The following is a 23,143-nucleotide window of genomic DNA, read 5'->3' as shown; positions in this document are numbered from 1 at the left end:
GGAAGAGACCTCCAAGATCACCGAGTCCAACCTCTGACCTACGCTGACCAGTGCTCCACTAAACTATATCACTCAGCTCTACATCTAAACATCTCTTAAAAGACCTCCAGGGATGGTGACTCCACCACTTCCCTGGGCAGCCTGTTCCAATGTCTAACAACCCTTTCGGTAAAGAAGTTCTTCCTAACATCCAACCTAAGCCTCCCCTGGTGCAACTTAAGACCATTCCCCCTCCCCTGTCACCAGGCACATGGGAGAACAGACCAACCCCCACCTCTCTACAGCCTCCTTTAAGGTATCTGTAAAGAGCAATAAGGTCACCCCTGAGCCTCCTTTTCTCCAGGCTGAACAAGCCCAGCTCCCTCAGCCGCTCCTCGTAGGACTTGTTCTCCAGGCCCCTCACCAGCTTCGTCGCCCTTCTCTGGACCCGCTCAAGCACCTCGATGTCCTTCTTGTAGCGAGGGGCCCAAAACTGAACACAGTACTCGAGGTGTGGCCTCACCAGAGCTGAGTACAGGGGGACGATCACCTCCCTAGCCCTGCTGGCCACACTGCTTCTGATACAAGCCAGGATGCTGTTGGCCTTCTTGGCCACCTGAGCACACTGCTGGCTCATATTCAGCCGACTGTCCACCATCACTCCCAGGTCCTTCTCTGCCTGGCAGCTCTCCAACCACTCATCTCCCAGCCTGTAGTTCTGCTTGGGGTTATTGCGCCCCAGGTGCAGGACCCGGCACTTGGCCTTGTTGAACTTCATGCAGTTGACCTCAGCCCATCGGTGCAGCCTATCCAGATCCTCCTGCAGAGCCTTCCTGCCCTCGAGCAGATCGACACATGCACCTAACTTGGTGTCATCTGTGAACTTACTGAGGGTGCACTCAATGCCCTCATCCAGATCATTGATGAAGATATTAAAGAGGACCGGCCCCAGCACCGAGTCCTGGGGAATGCCACTAGTGATTGGCCTCCAGCTGGATTTGACTCCATTCACCATGACTCTTTGGGCCCGGCTATCCAGCCAGTTTTTAACCCAATGAAGCTTACACCAGTCCAAGCCATGAGCAGCCAGTTTCTTGAGGAGATTGCTGTGGGAAACATAACAAAACAAAAAAAATGAACCAAACTTTCTTCAGTTGATACTCGGGAGAATTTTGAAAGACTTCGTTTCATTAAATAATTGTCTGAGGCAATTACTGCAAATTTACTGCACCTTAATCAAATGACAAATGTGTCAGCAGTTCAAGAGATCATTTAAAGAGGTTTTCTGGCTTTAAGGTTGCATGCTGTTTGTTCGGGTACTCAGTGAATGGTCTTAAATGTCTTGAATAAAGATGACTGGTTTCTGTATAGGTTTTGCATCGCATTACAAAAAAATTCATATCTGCATTAAATAGAGCTCAGTGTTGCTATCAAAGTGACTCTGGAATTAGAGAAGAGCCACAATGAAAGGAAATGACATGAGTGAGAAAATTCTCCAATGTCTGAGAAAATTGATTATTTCTTTGAAGGAATAAGGGCAAATCAGTAAATTATGCTTTGGGAGATGGGAAGATGTATCACAGAATCATAGAGCAGCTTTCATTGGAAGGGACCCAGTCCCAACCCCCTGCCACTTGCAGGGACACCTCCCACCACACCAGGCTGCCCAAAGCCCCATCCAGCCTGGCCTTGAGCACCTCCAGGCATGGGGCATCCACAACTTCTCTGGGCAACCGGTGCCAGTGCCTCACCACCCTCTGAGTGAAGAATTTCATCTTAACATCTCAACTACATCTCCCTTCTTTTAGTTTAAAACCATTTCCCTATATCCTATCAGAATCTGCCAGTGTAAAAAGTTGCTCTCTGTCTTTTCTATAAAAAGCATTTAAGTATTGAAAGGCTGCATTGAGGAGCCTTCTCTTCTTCAGGTTGAACACCCTCAGCTCTCAGCCTTTCTTCATAGGAGGGATGCCCCAGCCCTCTGATCATCTTTGTGACCCTCCTCTGGACCTGCTCTAACAGCTCCACATCCTTGTGCTGGCCACTCCTTTGGTGATGCAGCCCAGGATGCAGTTGGCCTTCTGGGCTGCAAGCGCTCACTTCTGGCTCACGTCAAGCTTTTCATCCACCAGAACCCCCAAGTCCTTCTCTGCAGGCCTCATCTCAATGAGTTCTTCTCCCAGTCTGTACTCATCTCTGGAATTGTCCTGAGCCAGATGAAGCACTTTGCACCTGGACTTGTTGAACCTCGTTAGGTTCATGGGGGCCCAATTCTCAAGCTTGTCCAGGTCCTCTTGAATGGCATCCCTTCCTTCTGTTGTATCAGCTGTACCACACTGGTTGGTGTCACGTGCAAACTTGCTAAGGGTGCACTCAATCCTATTGTCTTTGTCGTTTCTAAAGATACTAAACAGCACTGGTCCCAAGATGAACCCCCTGAGGGATACTGCTTGTCACTGGCCTCCACCTGGACATAGAGCCAATGACCTCAACTCTCTGAGTATGGCCGTCCAGCCAATTTTTTTTATCCACCCTCCAAACTCTTAACAATTGTAGAGATAAAGATGTAATATAGGACCCTGTCAAAGGCCTTATAGAAATCAGTCAGTCTTCCATTGTCGACTGATGCAGTCGCTCCATCACAGAAGGCCATCAGATTGGTCAGGCAGGATTTGCCCTTGGTGAAGCCATGCTGGCTCTCTCAGATCACCTCCTTGTCCTGCATGTGCCTTGACGTTGCTTCCAGGAGGATCTGTTAGGTGATCTTGCCAGGCACAGAGGGGAGCCTCGCCAGTCTGTAGTTCCCTGGGTCCTCCTTTCTACCATTTTTAAAAATGTGAATGATGTTTCCCTTTCTCCAGTTGCTGAAGGAGTGTGATGAGTGACTTCTCCAGTTACTTATCATATTGAGATTTGATGCAGAAAGTACCTTCCAGTTCATTGGGAAGAGGTATTATTTTGTGGGGCATCAGTCTTCAGCCCCAAATAGACCTTGTTAAGAAAAAAAGAAAGTATGAGATTGATACATGTAATTTACATTTGAGGTGGTACTTTGGGTTGTTTGTTTGCAGAAGAAGAAAGGATGCTTGAAAGATGTAACTGTTAACAAGGCCATTTTGATTTTTTCTAATATAACTCAATGTATCTAACATTCATTATGTTTTTTTTTTTTTGTATGAATATTTAACAGTTAATTTCATCTTTGTTACAACTTTACATGATTTTAGGGCATTCTAGATAGAAGGACCAGGATAGGAATGTTTTCAGTGAAACTGTTCTAATATTGCCTTAGGAGACGCTTGAATTCACAGGAGGAAGAGAAAGAAATATAGTTCCCCCACCCCAGTCTCTGTATTTTGCTGGTCTAACAGTAAAAACAAAATTGAGGTTACTTTTCTTTAAATTCTTTAGTAACCATAGAAGTTTAGTTGTTCAATTATTAATGACCAAACTTTTATGGAGAAAAGATGCATGCTTTATCCACAGCTTCGAAAATACACTGATCTGTGATCCTTTCTCTTACAATGAAGATCGTTCATTAAATCACCCCGTATAGGGGAAGGTAGTTACTTATAGAGTGAATAGTTTAGTATCTTTGGAAAATGCAAACCGGGATGAAAACTGCAGTTGCCTAATTGGAGTATGTGTAGAGACTATAGAAGGCGCTGAAATGAGAAATTACAGGGAGGAGTAAGGAAGAGGGGGAGAAGAGCTCAAAATGTTTCCCACACTGTTGTTTCACATCATGCTACAGCTTGTTTCAAGAGAAAAAGGATTTTGTAGTGAAGTAATTATGCTGTACCTGTACTCTGGCAGCCTCCTGGAACAGGCTGTCAGCACTGCTTGTCAGAGCAGCTGTAATGTGATGTGCTATTATTACCTGGGTTGTCAGAAGCAGAAGAAGAGATCTATTTTTGATAGTATTTTTTTCTTTTTATTTTAAGTATGGGATTGATTAAATATTTTTTTTGTAGTTACTAGCTTCTATAATTCTGATTTATTGGCCAAAATACTGATCTAAAAGAAGTTTTAACTGTTTATTGGACAAAATACTTCTTTTTTTCCCCAAGTTTTCAGGGTTATGCTCACCTTTAAGTATTGCCGTCGTGGTATTTTTGGTGATTTTTGTCATTCTTGAGGACTAGTGTTGAATCAAGTGAACGTGTTACAGTTTGGGTGGGCAACCAAAAAGAACTTCATTAAAATTTGAGTTGGTCTTAACTGCAGGGCAGCCATAGATAGAAGTATAGTAGTTTTATGAATAAAGTTTTGTTTAATAAACATCAGGGAGTGTCAAGAAGGGTTCATGTTCTTGTCTTAAATATTACGAGTAGAAGTTGCAGCTATATTATATCTGACATCTTTTGTAATCAGGGCATTGTCATACATTCATGAACATAACTGTAGATTATAAAGGCTCAATTTTTTGGTATTAATCAAAAATTGACAGTTATCACTGATAACATTGTTACTTAAAGAAACTTTTACAGAACTGGGGAAACAAGTAATGAATACCTTACTGATGGTGCTGATAAATTTAACCTTTGATACCTTAAAATAATTTTAAGTTTGTAGGAGTGACCTTAGCACTCTATTCTAGAAGCTTTGTCTCTGTCTCCCCCTACATAAAAGAGGGAAGCAGAGAGGGAAGCCACAAGCTTGCTGAAGGCCACCAAGCAAGCTTGTTCCCAAGCCAAGTGTAACACCCAACAGCCTTGTTTCCAAGGTTCTGCTGGCGTTGATAAGAGGCTCTGCTCCCTTCAATAGAAAGCTTATCTGTACTCAAATTCAAATACGTTTTATTGAATGTTTTTGTTATCCTTGGCCCCTTCTTACTACCTTGTGCAGCTAAAAGTGCCTGTGAAGTGAAATGAAAAACATTAATTTCTATACAGGAAAAGCAACATAATCACCATTAGCTAAAATAAATCAAAATGAGTCAATTAATTCAACTGAAAGCTTATAAAATGGGAGTCACATATGAAGAGGCAGATACTTGAAGGAATGGGAAATCTTAATTGGAAAGTAATTAGCTTGAATAGAAGTACTAGAGCAGTTTTGTTGCTTATTAATGTCCTAGTGTTTGACCATTGTAGCCTTGCTTATAATCCGTAATACAAATCCAGGTCTAGATACCACTTTACCTTTGCTAAACATTAGTTAACAACTTTCCCTAAATTCTGTTCCGTAATGCTCTACAATAGGACAGGCTCTGAATAGAAGGAGAAGGAAGTAGAGTGAAGTGAAAGAGGTCATTTCCCCATGATCACTTTTCCTATTACTTCCATGTATCACTCTCTGAAAAAGTCTGCTTTCCATTCACTTAGAAAAATCTTCAAGCATTTATTAAAATACTTCACTTCGTTTATTAAAAACAAAACAAAAAAAAAATTCTTATATTCCACAACAGAAATACATCTTTCAACTCTGGCTTTGAACTTTTGCCTGGGGTGTGCTCTTTGCTTAGTAGGTGTGCTCAAATTGTCCTTTATCGTCTTTTGAAAAGGTTTTCACTGTTACGCGATACTTATCTTTATAGCATATGTCTATACAAATTAACTTGCTGTCTGCTTTCATTTCATTCGTCCTTAGAAAAGTCATTCGTACTTTGCTTTGACTATCAGACTATGCGACGGGTATGTTGCTTAGCTTTGGCACTGATACACTGAGAAATGAACTGGTAGAAATTCTTAATTACTGGGTTGTTTATATAATTGTTTCTCTAAGGCAAAAATGAGATCTTCACCTCAAACTAAAATTCTCGTGTCATCCAGTTGACTAAGTTTTTATGAAGATACTAGATTAAAAAAAAAAAAGATTGTACTCTTAGACTGTCTTTTAAATGAACAGTACAGTAATTGCAGGTGTGTGCATGTTGGCTTGGCCTATCCTTATATTGCCACCTCCCAAGGAAGTCTGTCCAGCTAAACGAAAATACACATTGTAGGTATATAACCCGCAATACATGTATTGTTCCTATCTTGAACAGTAAATACCTGTTTTTTCTTAGGGTAGGAATGCAATGTCTTCTGGTGCTTTGTCAACACTGCTAACATCAGACAAGTGATTTTAAAAGAAGCGGGGTGGAGAGTTTCAGGTGAAACTCCAAAGTAGACAATATATTCGCAAACACCGGGGAAAAAACCTGGAAAGGCACTGAGAAAAACGTGTTTCTATTGTCAATTTGCCAACTATACTTTCGTAGTGTTGTGCAACTGCAATTAATAAATTCAGCTCTTGAAGGGACATAGAGGTAAGAAGTCAATTTGAGGTGAAAAGGAAGTTAAGGAACTTGGTAAACTACAACACTGGTTGTGGTTTAAAAAGGGGATGCTCAATTTGGTTCAAGCAGTCCCCAGCAGCTGGGTGTCATTCTTTGAGCTATGCCAGCATAGCTGTCTCCATGGCTGTGGGAAGAACCAGATCAGGTCCTGATTTAGCTGGGGAAAACAATTTTTTCATGCTTTCCCCCCTGGAATTTTTAATGCATTGGATATTCAGTCCATCTCTCACTAGATAGGTGCCCCAACTGTTGTAGAGGAAGAGTGATGCAAATGTGAGAATAAGCTGAAAAGCAGAAAACCTATAAACTGAACTACTGCTGAACAAATTAGTATATGAAATTATATCCCTGTCAAAGTACACCACAGAGTGCACTATCTGTAATTTCTTTAGAAAAAGAAAGATGTTAGATTTTCCTTAAAACTTGAAATGAGTCGATGATTCAGCCCTTTCTACTTGGCTTGTACTGGTCTTTGAAGATAAAGCGATTCTGTAGATGGAACAGACTTCTTGTCCAGGCAGGATCTGTGAATATTTCTCTGGGTGCTTGATATTGCTGATATATCCTGAAGCGTTCAAAAACATTAAAGAAAGCTTTTTATCACCTAGTTCCTGCTTGTTTGTTTATAACATCTGTCCCCCTGTCTGGACAGTGCTGTTTGAGCAAGGAAGTGGTGGTCATGACTTCTTGGAGTAAATTAATTTTACAGCGTAAAAGATACCTTTCCCCCTGGGTCCATACCTTTAACTTGCCAGTGTCCATCAGCATGGTGGCTACTTCAGTAGGGGATTCAGAGGGGATTTCCTTGGTGAGCATTCCTAATGGCTTGGTAGCTCACCATTTCTTTCTTGAAAGCCTTTGGTCTACTAAGGTTGCATTTTTTCCTGGTAAAAAGTATATATAAGTAATAAAACCAACTGTGTCAGCTGCTTTGCAGGTGATTGCCTTCAACTTTCTTGCATGTATAGATTATAAAAAGCACCGGAGCTTACTGGAGTAGGTCAGCTTCCCAAGTCACGTTCTGCAAGGCAAATGGCGACTTTTTGACTGAGAGTGAAAAGCTGGAGGTTGTGAGAACAGATTTTACTATGAAATTCTGCTTGTAGAATAACAAAGCCAAATGACAACAAATGGTCTTTGCCACTTCATTTCCCTTCTGTCCCATTTCAGTCTTCCATAAGCAGTGGATGAACAGTGAGCACAAACAGTGAGATGATTTGTTTCTGAGGGTGACAGCACAAGAAGGAATGAGGAGGGGGCACCAGCAGAAGGTCTGCAGAGTGACAGTATGAAGTCAGCCGCTGCAGCATGGTGTGAATATCTAATAATACTCTGTTCGAGACCAGTTAAATACAGGAGACTAAGCGGGTGGAGGTTCCAGGTTTTCGTTTCTTCTGCATTTCAGTACCAAATAGTTCCAACTGGTAAGTGGCTGTAGTGTTGTAGGCCTGAGCTATAGCCTTGAGCTAACAAAACCAAAGGAGATAAGGATGAAAACAACAATAAGGAAGTGGCTGAAGGAACGTTTCAGAGTGACTCATAGTAACCTTTTGCTTGTTAAGGGTCATTAGATGAAAGGGTATGAAAATAGGGGAATTGGTTGAGGTGCCCCCCCTGCCGGACATCTGTACCACATGCTCAGTAGGAGGTAAGCTGGGCAAACTAGAAAAAACAATCAGAAATAGCAAGGGAGATTGTTTCACAAGTTGACTGTGCATAAATAACAGTACCTAAGTCAGACGTGTGCTTTGCAGAAGCTTGCTAAGCACCTGGTTGTACAGAATGAATTAAAAGACCTTCATGTCTGTTGCAGCTGCTTATTGGCTAGGTGTACTGGACGTGAACCTAGGGATAACAGTATGATCAAAAGATGTTTTTTGTATTTTCGGTTTTTGCTTGTTTATTTTTAATGCTTAGATTATTGTGACTTGTACTGAGAAATGACAGATCTTAGGGAAGGAAATATATTAGATGTAGCAAGCAGTAATGGTATCTAGCATCTTTACACAGCTGCCACTGGGTTGTGTCTAATTCCCAAAGTCTGTGAAAGGCTGCAGCATGCAAACATATGGGCTGCTTCTCTGGCTGCTTGGGAGCTGCAGTCATAGCTTAATAGGCATAAAAGCCTAACACCTGTCACAAAGAGGAGATGAGAGAGGAGGGACTTATAATGTCAGAAGTTTTAAAGTCAAAAAGTTTTCCAGGTGAGCAGTATGACATGTTTCTATTTTATTGATAACTTTATTATTAATTATCATTGCAGTTAGATGCTTTGCATTAAGAATAATATAAATTCACATCTGTGGATAGCTCTTGGAGATATACTCCAAGCAAAATAGTACATCCGTTGCATCATCATACACTTAAACATGAGGACCTAACGATTGCTAAAAAGAAGAACTAAGAAAGACAACCTCTGTAATGCTTTCTGCTTCTGTCTTTTATAAGTAAGTTTGCATTATGTATTAACTATAGAGTAGATTGTAAACAACTTTATCATTTTCAGGATTTGTTTTCTTTATGACCACAGTGAAGGCAATACTGTGCTGTTTTAAGTACGTGAATCTTTTCGTGTAACCTTCAAAGAGGGCACTTGCTTGCTGAATCTGATGCAGATCAACTGTTCTTGAGGTCTCGATATATCACACATGGTCTCTTTGTGTTTTGGGTGACTTTCATGAGTTCAGATGGCAAACAACTTCAGTGTCTTGACATAATGAGATGGATGAGATCTACAATTTCCCTACTCTAACTAGTTTGATGGAATCTTTGGAAGAAGTTTGTTTCGTTTTGAGACCTCCTCAGAACTGGATAAATGTTGATTGTTCTTAATTCTTGATTCAGAACTCCATAATCTTAAGTGTAGTTATCATTGAAATAATTTCCTGCTTCACTGACCATTTTTACAGACAAATTCACTGTGTACTGTACACAATTCAAAATTTCTCTATCCTTCACTTCTGTTAATACTTCTTAATTGGTTTCATGCTGTATAGAGATTCATGAGGAATACAAACATCTTTGCCTATAAAGCACAGATCTAATATACAATTTGAAAACCTTATAACACAGACTTGATCATCAGCAAAAAGTCACAGAGGAATGTCGTCTTTCTCTTTTACGTTTCTTGCATTTATCAGAATGCACAGTTTGTACATTTGCTGCATGCCTCTGTTCCTTTGGATGCAATACTTGCCTGTGCAAAAACGAAGTGCTTCTATCCAAGTTGACAAGCTAAAATCTTGAGTAAATTTTGGTGTGATTTACAGAAACATACTTAATTTCCTTCTCTCAATTTCATGATAAAGTTCTGATGTTTTTTCTCCTTGTTCTTTCTTTTTTCTTTTTAATTTCCAGTGTTCTATTTAGGTGAGTGCTTTTAATTTTTTGAGCCTTTTCTGTTCCTCCAAGAATATTTGTCCATTGTTTTAAGAAACAGACTTGGAGTGCTTTTCAAAGCTTTTGTTAAGTGCTATCACATATATATAAAATTTATTTTGCATTTCTGTGAAACTTCCATCCGTGTGAAATAAAGCCATTCTGCAGATATGTCAGGTAACATTTGTTGCAGCTTTTATTTGCTGTATTATGTTGTTGAGCTTGTTTGGCTTAAGAAGCAGAAGCAGACAGATTCTACGTCATGTGATGGCTGTCCTTTATCCTTGATTTTTTGTGCTCACCCCCTCGCTCTCCCACCCCCCTCCAAAGAAGAAATCCAAATAATGAATGATCTGTCTTCACTTCTAGGTCCTACGTTGCCTCGACAGAATTCACAGCTTCCCTCTCAAGTACAGAATGGTCCATCACAAGAAGAATTGGACATCCAGAGAAGGTATGGTACTGTGAGAGAACAAATTGTTCTATTAAAGAATTCAGTAACTCATCACTGATGATGAGAAAGTAAAAGTCAAGGACTTAAAATTACTAAAAAATTACTTAAAATTGTTGCATTAGGGCAGCGTTTATATGGTTGCAATTTTCAGTAATGCAGCTTTACTGTGTAAAAACTTTGTAGCTTCGTTCCTTCTTCTTAATCTCCACCCGTCCTCAGATTGCAAGGATTGCTCTTACTGGCTTGTCATGAAAGAATTGAAATTCAAATTGGAAATGGAAGACTTCACTGCTGTCATTTTCAGCCAGACTAATTACTTTTCCAGCGACTGTTAGAACTTCAGTTTTTGAGACATGTTTATAAAGAAGAAATCAGTAAGCAAGGAAGGAACTTTTAACCTTTGAAAATAGAAAATAAGTCGTCTAGTGGAACGTCAATTTTTCTTATTGGATGTGGATGCTCTAAATCAAAATATTGTGTGGGATAGCTTGTTCCACTTTCTTCTATCTTAGTTCATTACCCAAAAAAAGAAACAAACAAACAAAAAAGAAACACCCCACAATCTTTATTTTCTGCTTCCGGTGTATAAACTTACAGAACCTTTTGTAGTTTAATTTTTGACTATAGCAATATTGGTTATAGCTGTGCTGCCCTCAGGGAGAAGACTGTTCCTCTGGCCAGTTGGCACTCCCCATAATGTAGCTGTTGTCTGTTCAACTAGAGGCCACTGGATCCTGTCCCCTGTAGCATTTTTAACATGTTTATTTTTTTCCACAGTTCATTTTAATAATTAGTATGTATCAATCATGTGGCCGAGTTCTGGGAAAAAACTTCCTAGCTGCCATAGTCCTTTTTTCCTTTTTTTTTTTTTTTTTTTCCCCTCAGGAGTTGGACTTGATGATCTTTGTGTCCTTTCCAACTCAGGATATTCTATAATTTTTATTGCATTGCAATATGGGTTAGTGCAGTATGTGAAGTGTCTGGGACTAGGGTATGTGAAAAGGCAAAGTCCTCTAGGTTGGTGGTATGAGGCTGGGTTGACTGAAAAACAGACCTTGGTCTGCCTTAACCATGCTGCCTGTGAAGCAATCCTGAATTATTTTACCATCAAGATACTCCCAGGAGATTAGCTGTTCCCTTCCAGAAGGGATGCTGGGAGCAGTTTAGGTCATGTGCAGTACAGATGCAGGGAACAGGGTCCTTGAATAAATAGGAAGTCACCCAGTTTGACACTGCAAATACACATAATGGTTTTCAGTGGTAACTGAAAAAATAAATTAGCATGCTGGATCTAACTGGCAATGGCACTGAAGATATTTCTATTTAATATTTTTAATTTTGCTTCTTTATGTAGAGGTGAGCAGAAACAGATTCCTAATTTGGAAATGATTCATATTATATATTTGATTAATTAGCTACACACGTGTAACAAAGTATTGACATAAAAATTGGTCATGCTTGTCTTCTTCCTAGAGTATACAACACTCTTTTAATGTGAGCAGGGATCACTATCTGAAATTTACCTTGTTCAAAAATGAATATCAAGAAGCCCATTACAAATCTGTGTTTAATGTGTTTACTTCTAAACCTGCTGTCTTGATAAAGGTCTCTTTTTATGTCACTTTAATTTTTGACAGATTGACAGATTTTAAAATGTTGTTTTGATGAGCTTTTTCTGTTCCACAGTATTTTTTTTTTAAATTCCTCTTCTGTTCCTTTAGAAAGCTGTATTAATTGAAATTTATAATGCTGAAGTACTCTTACAGAAGCATTGTAGATGGATGTCTCCAGAAAGAAAAGCTGCCCTATGTTAAGAGCCCCAAAAGTCTCTTGAAACTTAATGCAAGAAGGCTGTATTATTAGATACATCCTTATGGCTTCACTTCTCATTTGATCGGTGTGCTGTACTTGTTTTCATCTAATATAATGTCCTCTTTGAAGTCTGGTCCTGTTTTTGATTTTTATTTTTTATCCTTCTCAAGAAAAAGGATAGGGAACTGGAATTCCAGTATTTACTCATGTTGATAGCCACATTGTGGAAAAAATTATCATCAAGTCGAAGACAAACATACGATTTTGTTAAACCATTTCACGAATGACTCTGCAGTCTCCATGTATTACAGTAAGCATGTAGTTATAATACAGTTCAGCTCTAGCTTAGCACTTGTGCACTCTAGAACTTAAAGACACTTAGTGCATAAGCTCTAAGCTTCCAGACTGTAATAGCAATAGCCTTACTACCAAAGCGTAGAGAGTAGTAAATAGTTGGAAATAAAGAGGTTTATGTATGCCTTACTTTTAGCAGATCTGTAGGTGACATTTCCAGTCTCAGTAAAGATGGTGTGGGCAGAATTAAGTTCTGTAGGAAGTAGTAAGACGAGGTAGTGCAGGAGAAGGGAATGAATAAATGTTATTGTGTAAAAAGGAGCATGGAGTTGTGATTTCAAGAGAAATGTAGGCTATGTGGAGTCTATTGCTTGTGAAATGTGTGTCTGTTGGTGTGAGGGTTTCTGTTTAAGATGTGGCTTAGTAATAGCTGTCTTAAATGCTGTGGTCTCATATCCCTCCCATTAAGTATACCCAAATTCAGTACTGTTTGACCAACTCCACTGTAAAGGAGTTTATGAAAATATGTTTTCAGTGATTCTAAGTCCACAAACAAAAATCTGCTTAGATGTCAAGTTGGTAATGGGATCCTGTGGAGGTCATCTACTCCAACCTTTTGCTTGAAGTAGGGCTAATTTCAGATTTACAGGGCTTGCAGCTTCAGGGCTTTTGCAGCCACTAATGTTTCCTCACAAACATTTTGCCAAAGGAGTGCCCAGTGAAGAATGGCATATTAAAGAGATCTTCAAGTGACCTGATGCTTTTGTAACCATTGTTCAACAATCTTGTAGAAACAGTGAATAGAAGAATTATTTTGATCATTATCAACAAAAGTGTCTCTTTTTGTTCAATGTTTTTTCCATTTTAGAAAGCATTTAGATGCTTTATGTTTTGAATAAAAGGGCTAAAGTAGTGCTTTTACTTCATTTTGCTGCACATGAATGTTTGCATAATTTACTGTGCATTGAATAACAGTTTATAAAGCCATTAGATATTGCAGATATGCAATGTAAAACACTGAGGTTTTTATGAGGCCAGGATTACAGAATGGGTGGTCGATGAAATCATTTAATTTGGTGAATTGATAAATTCATTACTTTCTTTTTAAAAACCTTAATGAAGGCTGTGTGCTTTCCCTATAAAAATAACTATGGGAGTATTTGAAGATAACTGTTAACTTCCCTTAACTTGCTCTGATTTAAATACATCAATATTAAACTTTAAAACACTTCAGCTTTGATTTTGGATCCTCAAAAGTAAAGTCTTTCTATTTTCATAGGAGATTTATGTCAGTGTTAGGCAATGTATAAAAATTCTGCTGGTTATTAGGAAGAGAGCTACTTCACTTCACATAGGTATTTGTTAATAACTTCAGAGTTACTTAGCATTTTAAAATATATTATTAGTTCACAGCATGCCTCTGTGCTAGTCATGAATATAAATTTACCTTCTCTTCCAGCCGTGGTAAATATATTGTCAGGAATATGAGTCAGAGAGTTGGTATCTAATATGATACTGAGGAATTTATTGAGTTAATATTTATAAATAACTTCAAAGTCATCACTGCTTCATAAATAAAGAGTCCAAGAACAGCAGAAAGCATAAGTGTATAGATTAGAAGGAGTAATGAAGGTATACAAGCCACCTGTTGTCTTTCAGGGACGTAATGGACCAAAAGTTGACCGATTTCTGTCGTAAGTAATCAAAAATGTTAGAGGTTCTCAAAACTCAGTACCAGAATACTTGTATTTTCTGTCGTTATTAAATACTTGCTGTTTGCTTACAGTTTTAGATTATATCATAGATTGGTGCAGTACTATTAAACAAAGAGAACTTGGTGCGTGACTACTAGAAAGTAGTATTGATATGGCTTTGTTTTCGTAACATCTTTTGGGAGGCTTATTAGCAGTGGTTAGTAGAAGTTTGGATACTGACAAGGTTAATGTTTTTTTTTTATCCTTTGTAAAATGTGTTCCATTATTCCTTTTGATAATTTAAAAGTATTTTTGCTGAGGTTTTGCTAATCTTAATCCTTTTAAGTGGATACAAATTTATATTTTTGGGGAAAATTAGTATTTATTTCACGTATAATGTGCGAGTTTTTAAAAAAACGTGTGATTTCTGATTCCTGATTTTTAAAAACACTTGGAAATACTGAAAGGAAAAAAGTGCATCCTACAATTAATAGTAATGTAGTTACATTAGTACTAATGTAGTTATAAGGGAAAGAGTTTTTATGCCCATCACGTTTTGTCCCTGATAGCCTGGCTTCTACTGTTTTTGGTATAACACATGACCCTTCCCTAGTTAGTAGCCAGATGTACTACTTCCAGTTCTCTTTGCTTTTAAGTCGTTTCATCTATCTGACAGTTTATTTTGAGGAAGTAGTGTTTCTTTAAAGGCATACAAATTGATTAGATTATGACTAAATGGTTATAAGCTGAGATAGACATGTGAATAAGATATAGTAGTTAGCTTTTGGTTTAGGTTGTAAATAATCAGTAGAATACTGCTATTACAAAGTCTATGTGAAGTTTGCATTCCAGAGACATGATCTAGGTGGACTTAAAATTGGGTGGTTTTTTTTGTTTGTTTGTTTGTTGGGTGGTTTTTTTTTTGTTTTGTTTTTGTTTTTTTAATGCATAAGCTAAGGCTTTCCAGCCATCCAAAGTTATAGTTTAGTTTTCAAGTAGAGCTTGTTGAGGTGGTTTCATGGGACAGCCTGAGGCTATTTGGATCTTTCTTACCTATGCATTGCATAGCAGGAAGGGAGAGAAAAAGAGATTGAAACAAAAAGACCCATCAGCATTGTTTATCGCACCCTAAAGACTTGATTTTTCTTGCCCTCAGAGTTTCTGGAAAACAAAGTTCTGGCGTAATGACTATTTTTAGTGCCTGTCTCATTTTTTTAATTCAGTTTCTTCCTGTTCACAGCAGTTTTCCTTAGTTCTGTAAAGTTCAGCTTTCAAAGATTTTACTGATTTTATGTGGAGGTAACGGGTGTAGGCTGGTTACAGTACTGAACAGCTATAGATGTTGGACAACATCAACTTGTTTTGCAGACTGAGGAGAGATCTCTTGCATTAGGCAGTCTTTTAACTACATTGGCAAAATTACTGCCTTAATCACTGCAATTGAATATGTGTGTTGTTGTAAGGATGATTCTGTCAATTACGTTAAAATGTCTCTGAAATCTTTCTGCAAAATCTTGTTCAGTTCTTTTTATAGTGCAAAACATGAAATTGAGATTAGAAAATGGTCTATGTTTTTCCATATTTTTAGTTATTGTGGTTCCCTTTCCTGAAACTTCTATTCTGATTGTACAATCTTTAGTAGTGAGCTCTCCCAACAGATTAAAAAAGCTTTGAGAATCAAAAAGCTGTGTTTTAGCTGGCTAGAATCATGCGTCTTTTCTGACTGTTAAAACACAAATAGAGAAAATATATATAAAAAAAGAAAAAAAAAATAGGGTTGTGTATAGCTTTTCCTGATATTTTTTTGTGGGAAATTCCTTTCTTCCAGTCAACCTAGAGGCAACAAATGCTTAAAGAACAACAATAACAACAAACACCCAACTTCTTGACCCTAGGAAATTCTGTTTCATTTGCATGGTTATTTACTTGATTTCTTCCTCTCCACATCTTCCCCCGCTCTGCTTTCCTTCACAATGACTGCTAAGGGCTGGAAACCCTGCCAGCTCCCAGCAGGGTTTCCCTGTCCACAGCACCCTATTTTTTTTTTTTTTTATGATCAGTCTAGTTTTCCCCTGAAGTTTTTCTTCAATTTTTTCAACTCCCGTTTTAATGAGACTTCAGTGTGTGTAGAGTATGTACATGTATAAAGTATGCACTTTCCTCCTGTAAAATTTGGATAAATACTAGCCGACTAGTTTATGTGAAAGATCTAATGTGTGTTTTTTGATGGGGATTTATGATATTGCCGTTTCACTCTTCTTTTATTCACTGCTTCAAGTATAAAATACCATGCAAAGAACAAATGTAACTCCATATCCCAAACTCACAAGATTGCATCAATGAGCGAATTATCAGCAATAGCTTTCTATTCCTACCTCTTGAAAGCTGTCTTTCCTCCTAACCAATTTAATATTGTGAAACTGGGTATATGAGTCTTTTTACTGTAAATATAATACACCTGTTATCTAGCTCCAAAAAATAAAGTGTATGGTTTAGAATTGTATGTAGGCACAAATGCCGTGTTTTTGTTCTTACAGTTGCAAAGACTGTTCATTGTTTTATCTTTTTGTCCTCTAACAGTTATTTGATATTCTTGGTTTTAACTTTGCAGCTTAGTCTTTTCTTTTTTTTTCCATGATTGTAGACAGTTGCAAGAGCAACAAAGGCAGAAAGAGCTGGAACGAGAAAGGCTGGATCGTGAACGAATGGAACGGGAGAGACTGGAGAGAGAAAGGCTAGAAAGGGAGAGACTTGAAAGAGAGCGCCTAGAACAGGAACAACTGGAGCGAGAACGGCAAGAAAGGGAACGGCAAGAACGCCTAGAAAGGGAGAGACAGGAAAAGGAGAGGCAGGATCGAGAAAGACTTGAACGACTTGAACGGGAAAGGCAAGAAAGAGAACGTCAAGAGCAGTTGGAAAGGGAACAATTGGAATGGGAAAGAGAGAGAAGAATTTCAAATGCTGGTAAGAATTTCAAAACCGAGTGTGTTCAAGTACCATACTCTGTGTTTGGGTGATGGTGTGGGAGGCGACAAACAAGGGAGTATAGCTGTGCAAGAGCAGTCAGTATATAACTTGTTTGGTGGAATTTCTTTCTTTCTTATGGCAAGAAGTCCAAGATTACTTTCCTGTCATAATTTTCCACTAACCCTGAAATAAAACATGTAAAAATACGTTTGCTCCATTGCTTTACTTCCTGATTGCATGAAGAACTTGAATCATATTGGGCACCTCCAGCATTGGTTAATGTATGATGAGTTAAAATTTCTAAATATTTTGTTGCTGTATGCTCTATTAAATGTATTCTCATCAGATAATTTGACAAAACTAGTTTGAATATGTTTACATAGAGGGTATGTATCTAAGGTGAAGTCATAGTGTGAGAAATGCCTTTCAGTATGAACTTTTGCTTCACTTATGATCGTAGTAAACTACAGTGAAAAGTATTATATGAATTTGTAGATAAGATAATACACTGCCTTTAGAAGTGTGTCCAGTGATAATTAGAAGCTCTTTCCCTTAGATAATGTAATGGAACGTTAATCAAGCACTTTGTCCTTTAGTAACAAACTCAATTTAAATAAGAAGTCATCTTGTGGTAAAAGTCAGAGTATGCTGTGTAACAAACTAGTCACTGTAGAAGAGGATTTTATTTGTAGATTCATTCCAACTACTGTGAAGTTTGTGATGGAGCTTACTCTAGGGAAGAGAGATAATATTTACATGCTGCCTGCGTTAACAATTCTTCTAATAAAATCTGTACCAAATGTTAAGATCACTACACTTGCTTGCAATTTGCAACAAAACAAGAAGATAAAAGCTGATAAGACTGATTAATCAACCCTGTATCTAACCATCTCACAGATGGGATTTGAGAAAACTTATCCTAGAACATATTTGTAAATTCAAATGTTGGCACAAAAATGGTTGGTAAAATTAAGCAGCTGTTGATAATGTATAAAACTTTCCTAACAGTATTTTCACTTGTGCCTAATCCTCTGGTACTAACTGTAGTCTACATTTATACATTTTGTTTGAATGCTGGTTTTGTTGCTTCATTAGCTCCCTTTTTCTCTTTCTCCTTTTTTTATCCTGCCTTTGCTGCTGCTTTCCATCTTCTGTCCAGCTCCATCTTTCGACAACTCCCCGTATAGCACTCCACTTCCTGAATACTCCAGTTGCCAGCCTCCTTCAGCACCTCCTCCATCATATGCAAAAGCAGTCTCAGCACCAATGTCAGAGTCCACATCGGAGTATGCTGTAGTGACTTCTGCACCACCGACTTCCACTCCCCCTACACCGCCTCTAAGGCACTCTGCATCACGTTTTGCTACATCTTTAGGCTCAGCTTTCCACCCTGTTCTTCCCCATTATGCTACGGTTCCTCGTCCACTCAACAAAAGTTCTCGGCCCCCTTCTCCTGTGAATGCCCCAGCGACGTTGCCTCCAAATACAAAGCCTGTTGCTTGGTCTGCGCCCAGTTTCGCTCCCCTTCCCCCATCACCTCCGGTAATGATAAGCAGTCCACCAGGCAAAGCTACTGGTCCAAGACCCGTCCTCCCAGTGTCAGCTTCTAATCCAGTGACCCAAATGCCTACATCTCCCACAGCTCCTAATGGGCTTTCTGAAAATGTGACTTATCCAGCTCCTTCGCCTACCTCAGGTCCAACTCCACCTCCGCCACCTCCTCCCCCCCCACTGCCTTCCTTTCCACCTCTGTCACTCTCTGGACCTCAAGCTTCTCCTTCTCCAAACTCCCCTAATGCCTCGACTCCCTCATCCAAGCCTAGTGTTCTCCCTTCTCCCTCTGCAGCTACCCCTGCCTCTGTTGAGAACTCTCTAAACTCTGTGCTGGGAGACTCCTCTGCTTCTGAGCCAGTCTTGCAGGCAGCCTCTCAGCCGATTGAACCTACGACCCAGCAGGGTAAGGCTTTCTGTTATTGCTACTAATTCACTAATCAGTAATGCAGTCAAAAACAATTTGTATCAAAGCCCTTAACTGCTCCGAAGAATTAACAAAACGCTTCAAAAGTTGCAGTGATCTTAATACCACAATGAAATACCATCTGGAAACTGGTAAGGGAGAAGAGCCAGAGTTCTGTGGTCTGTCATAAATAAAATTCTGGTTTCTTAAGCTCTCATCTGTTGAGAACAGCTTGTCAAATACTGGCTTGGTAAATCTTGCACTGTTTGTTTATTGGGACCATTGTATTAATAGGCAGCATCGTTAGTTTCCTAATGGCAGGTGAAGCAGGAGTATGTGTATGTGGCTTTAGACATATGACCTTAAGTGAGGAATAATTTGAACCGCTTTGATACTCACAATGTAGCTTAAAATTTAGAAGGTGGCGCATAACAATTACAGTGCTTCTTTCTGGACAGTGTTCATATTGAGGTGTGTGCTGTATGCGCACGCACCTAAGGTGATTGATTGGTCTTTCTGTGGTATTCTAGCAGAATAGATTAAAAAGTTTCATTATTAAAAAAAGACGAAGTTAGTTTAAGCAGATGACAGTCTTAATGGACACTCTACCAATGTGATATAAACGTGTTTTAAATGGATGTAAATGTCGTTGTTAACCTGAATCCTGTTTTATAGTGACTTAATAGATTTAGGTCTTCTATACGTAAGACTGCAGTAGCTTAGCTAAGGGTTTGGGTAGAGGGGATCCAGGGGGATAAGCAGAATGTAGCTTCATCACACAAGCCATGCAGAGTAGATGCTATTTATAGATGTGTTGCATTAAATTGTGAGCTACTCTGTGGTTGAGTAGAAATAGGGTGAGTGGTCTTGTGTTTTTTTTTTTTTATGGAATAAAAGCATGCATTTGGATGGTGAGTAATCACTAGAGAGTTTAAAATGCTTCTGAACTTACCCAAGGGTTAGCATGATAGGAAACCAGGGAGGCTCTCGAATGAAGTTCCTGCCTTTAGAGATGGCTTAAGGTAGTTGCTGACTTCCACTAGCTTATGTCAGTTCTGTAGTCAAGCAAGGGAATAGAGTTGATACGTGGGGCTGTTCTCTTAATCGTAATTCCTGAAATTGTTCCCATAATATAAACACTATGGCAGCTGCATTAAACATCAGGATATTATTTCTTTAAAACAAATTTTGTACTGCATATCTGTACTGTTAAAGGAATCATAAATAAATGGAAGAGCTTGTCCTCGTCAGGTTGAAATGTCAGTCTTCTAACTCACTAATTACTGTCTGTGTTTAATTATTAAAGTTGATTCCTGGGATGTTTTTTTAGAGGAAAGACTTTTATTCAGGCTTAGAAGTCGGTGTTGGAACTAAAACACTTCCAGGTTGCAGATGCTTCGGTGGTGTGTTAAATGCTCATCGATACAATGAGTACTTCTGACTTAGCACCATAATTTTTTTTCTTCTGCAGTTTGATACTTGTACATTACTCTACTCTAAAAGCATTGCTTGCTTCCCTTCTGAAGGTTCTTGGCTGCAGCACAAAACCTAACTGGAGGGTTATTGTATTTAAATGGCTCTGAAATTCTGATCTCTTACAGCGTACTATATAATACTTCCAGTGCATTTAATAAGGATGTTCTCCCCTGCTGAAACTTGGAGTGTTCTCTTGCCTACAAAAAGGATACTTACCAGTATTAACTTCTCATACACAGAGAAAATGAACCTGTGTTTCGAGAAAATAAGACCTTTCCTTTCAAAATCCTTAATATAGTCTCTTTTTTTCTCTTTGATACTAGGTGTTGTCCAAGGACCACCTGCACCTCCTCCCCCACCCCCGTTGCCCCCTGGCCCAGCTCAGTCTTCGGCAGCAGCCCCACCTCCTCCAGGCCCACCACCACCACCTCCACTTCCACCTTCAGGGCCTCCGCCACCACCGCCACCACCTCCTCTTCCTAGCCAAGTACCTGCTGTTCCCCTCCCGCCTCCTGCTCCCCCCCTTCCTGCCTCTGGATTTTCCGTCGGATTTATGTCTGAAGAAAATCGCCCTCTAACTGGACTAGCAGCTGCACTTGCTGGAGCCAAACTTAGGAAGGTGTCACGGGTAAATGCAACTGTTATGTTTTTTTGTTTTGTTTTGTTTTTCTGATTTCTATTTCTAAATTCTGTGTTCCTGAACTGGCTGTAGTCTTTGTTTCAGATTAATAGCCCTGTAAAATACATCTTGGACAGGTGTAATTCGTTATTTAAAAAGTTATAGGTGGTGCTGCAGTCTTTATACAGCTGTTTCTTTCTACTATGTGAACTTTGCTTATTTCATTGTCAGCTATAGTTGTTTGCATGTACACAGTTACTTTTGTGTATTGCAAAGGGTGAAGACTCCTCCAGTTCGAGTGGAGGAGGAGGCTCTGCTCCATCTAAAACAGACGGTGGCCGAGGAAATGGGCCACTTCCCCTGGGAGGCAGTGGCTTGATGGAAGAAATGAGTGCCCTGCTGGCCAGGAGGTAAGTAGCTGTTGCTGTGCTGTAGCTGCTCTTAGAGGTAAGATTCTTGGTGTCTGTTTTCAGCTGGCTAAGGATCAAACAAACATATGCTTGCTCATGTGGTTGCTCTGTGAAGTTGATAACGTTTTGTGAATAGCCGTTTTTACTCGAGTATAATGAAGTACTTTTCTTTTCTGTAAGTCTTTGTGCAGTGGTAGGGAATATAAACTTCAAAAGGGTAATGAAACCCAAAATCACTTGGAAAAGAGGGCTTTGGCCCTGAAAGCATTCTGAAAGTACTTTAACACTAATATTTAGTTATCTAAATAACAAGCTTTATGTATCCTTAATTACAGTGAAGAGCAGTCTTTCATCTTAAAGCCATAATGATCTTGGTAACTTTTGTCTCTGCTTATAGGAGAAGAATTGCTGAAAAGGGATCAACAGAACAAGACCAGAAAGAAGACAAGACCGTGAGTTGAGAAATCTTATCTATGTCAAGTTACTGAATACTTGAAAAAGATTCTAATGATGTCATGGAAATTATTTATACTTTACCATACTTATATACATATCTTCTGTTTTGAGAAGGTTTTACTGTTTGTTCACTTTCTGCATAAAATCGAACAGAGCTATTAAATCTCTGTTTAAAAAAAAATAGAATTAAATATTTGAATGGTTGAGATTCATGTACTAAGTTCACAAGAGTCAAAGGTGTGTTTTTTCTCTCTGCCCCACACCCCTGCCTTTATTCTTCCTTCCTTTCTCTTCCCTGTTAATCAGGAAGAAACAGAGTCTTCAACTTCTAAGGCTTCTTCAACAAGCACACCTGGTAAGTAACATAGGTTTGTGAACTCTGACTCTAATGCTAAAATATAATGATGAATCTCAATAAGCTTGTTAAATTTTGGAGTCTGTCTCTTAGCCCTTGATTACAACCTGACATTTTACTGTAGAATGGTTCTGGTTCTGAGATGTTTCAGAAGGCAGCAGATAAAAATATCTATTGAAGCACTATACCAAATGCAGTATCCTCTGGTGTCGAACCTGTGGGGCTGATGCATGGAAACACCAGGCGGTGAATGTGAAAGCAAGCTGTCTTTGTCATTACAGGACATGAGCTGGTGCGGTAGTTTGTTTCCCTCAAGTCAGACATAGAAAACTGTCGGTCAGATGTAAACAGTTACCACTTAGCTCAGGAAGGATTCGCTTGTGTCTCTCCTAAATCAATAGGAGTGCACAGTGCAGAATTTCTTTAAGCATTAATTCCTCTGCTGATGTATGACTGTGGTGGAGTTAGGAGCTGTGCAGTATGCACTTCTGCTGCAGTCAGTAAGGAAAGCTTTTGTATCACCAGTTCTGTAGCTGGTCAGCATGTATTATCAGCATGCATGTGTATTCATACTGTAAATACTTGTATTACAAAATCTGGCTGATACTTGAGACTGTTTTTTTTCTTGTACTTGAGTAGTATCTTCCTGCATGTTGGCTTCCTAGGCCTCCTCTTATACCCTGTGCATAGCAGGGACAATGTCATCCCAGGAGATGCTGCTTCTCCTCCGGAAGCAGAGGGGAAAAAGGAAAATGGCTGGGTACTGAATACACCAATGTTCAGTATGTTTTAGCTTTCTCTGACTGCTTTCCCATATGTGTTTCTTCACTAAATGATTCAGCCACTTGAAGTTTTGCAGGCCTTACTGTTGAAAGACATTGCTGTAGGGTGATCAAGTTCTGGGTAAACACTAGCTGTGGGATAAAAAGAGACAGGGAGCTAGGTGTGTCTTAATGGAAATAATGGAAAAACTGTTACTATTGAGATACAGAAGGTCATTTAAAGAAAT

The 23,143-nt window shown here is 39.1% G+C and overlaps 1 protein-coding gene across 18 annotated transcripts in view; it reads left to right on the top strand.

The window, feature by feature from the left end:
* ENAH (ENAH actin regulator) overlaps positions 1 to 23,143 on the top strand; it is a 111,017-nt gene that overhangs the window by 70,737 nt on the left and 17,137 nt on the right. For 9 of the 18 annotated variants that reach the window (XM_072035545.1, XM_072035548.1, XM_072035549.1 and 6 more), the window contains 7 exons: positions 10,010 to 10,094; positions 16,539 to 16,858; positions 18,021 to 18,818; positions 20,618 to 20,922; positions 21,190 to 21,323; positions 21,721 to 21,775; positions 22,086 to 22,134. In XM_072035545.1, coding sequence (XP_071891646.1) covers positions 10,010 to 10,094; positions 16,539 to 16,858; positions 18,021 to 18,818; positions 20,618 to 20,922; positions 21,190 to 21,323; positions 21,721 to 21,775; positions 22,086 to 22,134 — 1,746 coding nt within the window. Of the gene's footprint in view, positions 1 to 10,009; positions 10,095 to 13,764; positions 13,895 to 16,538; positions 16,859 to 18,020; positions 18,819 to 20,617; positions 20,923 to 21,189; positions 21,324 to 21,720; positions 21,776 to 22,085; positions 22,135 to 23,143 lie in introns of those variants that run through there. The other 9 variants (XM_038175887.2, XM_038175888.2, XM_072035559.1 and 6 more) reach the window with 3 other exon arrangements.

This window comes from Anas platyrhynchos, chromosome 3 (assembly GCF_047663525.1).
Source record: "Anas platyrhynchos isolate ZD024472 breed Pekin duck chromosome 3, IASCAAS_PekinDuck_T2T, whole genome shotgun sequence".
NCBI lineage: Eukaryota > Metazoa > Chordata > Aves > Anseriformes > Anatidae > Anas > Anas platyrhynchos.
The sequence above is the reverse complement of the archived record's forward strand: the minus strand, read 5'-3'. Positions and strand labels throughout refer to the sequence as shown.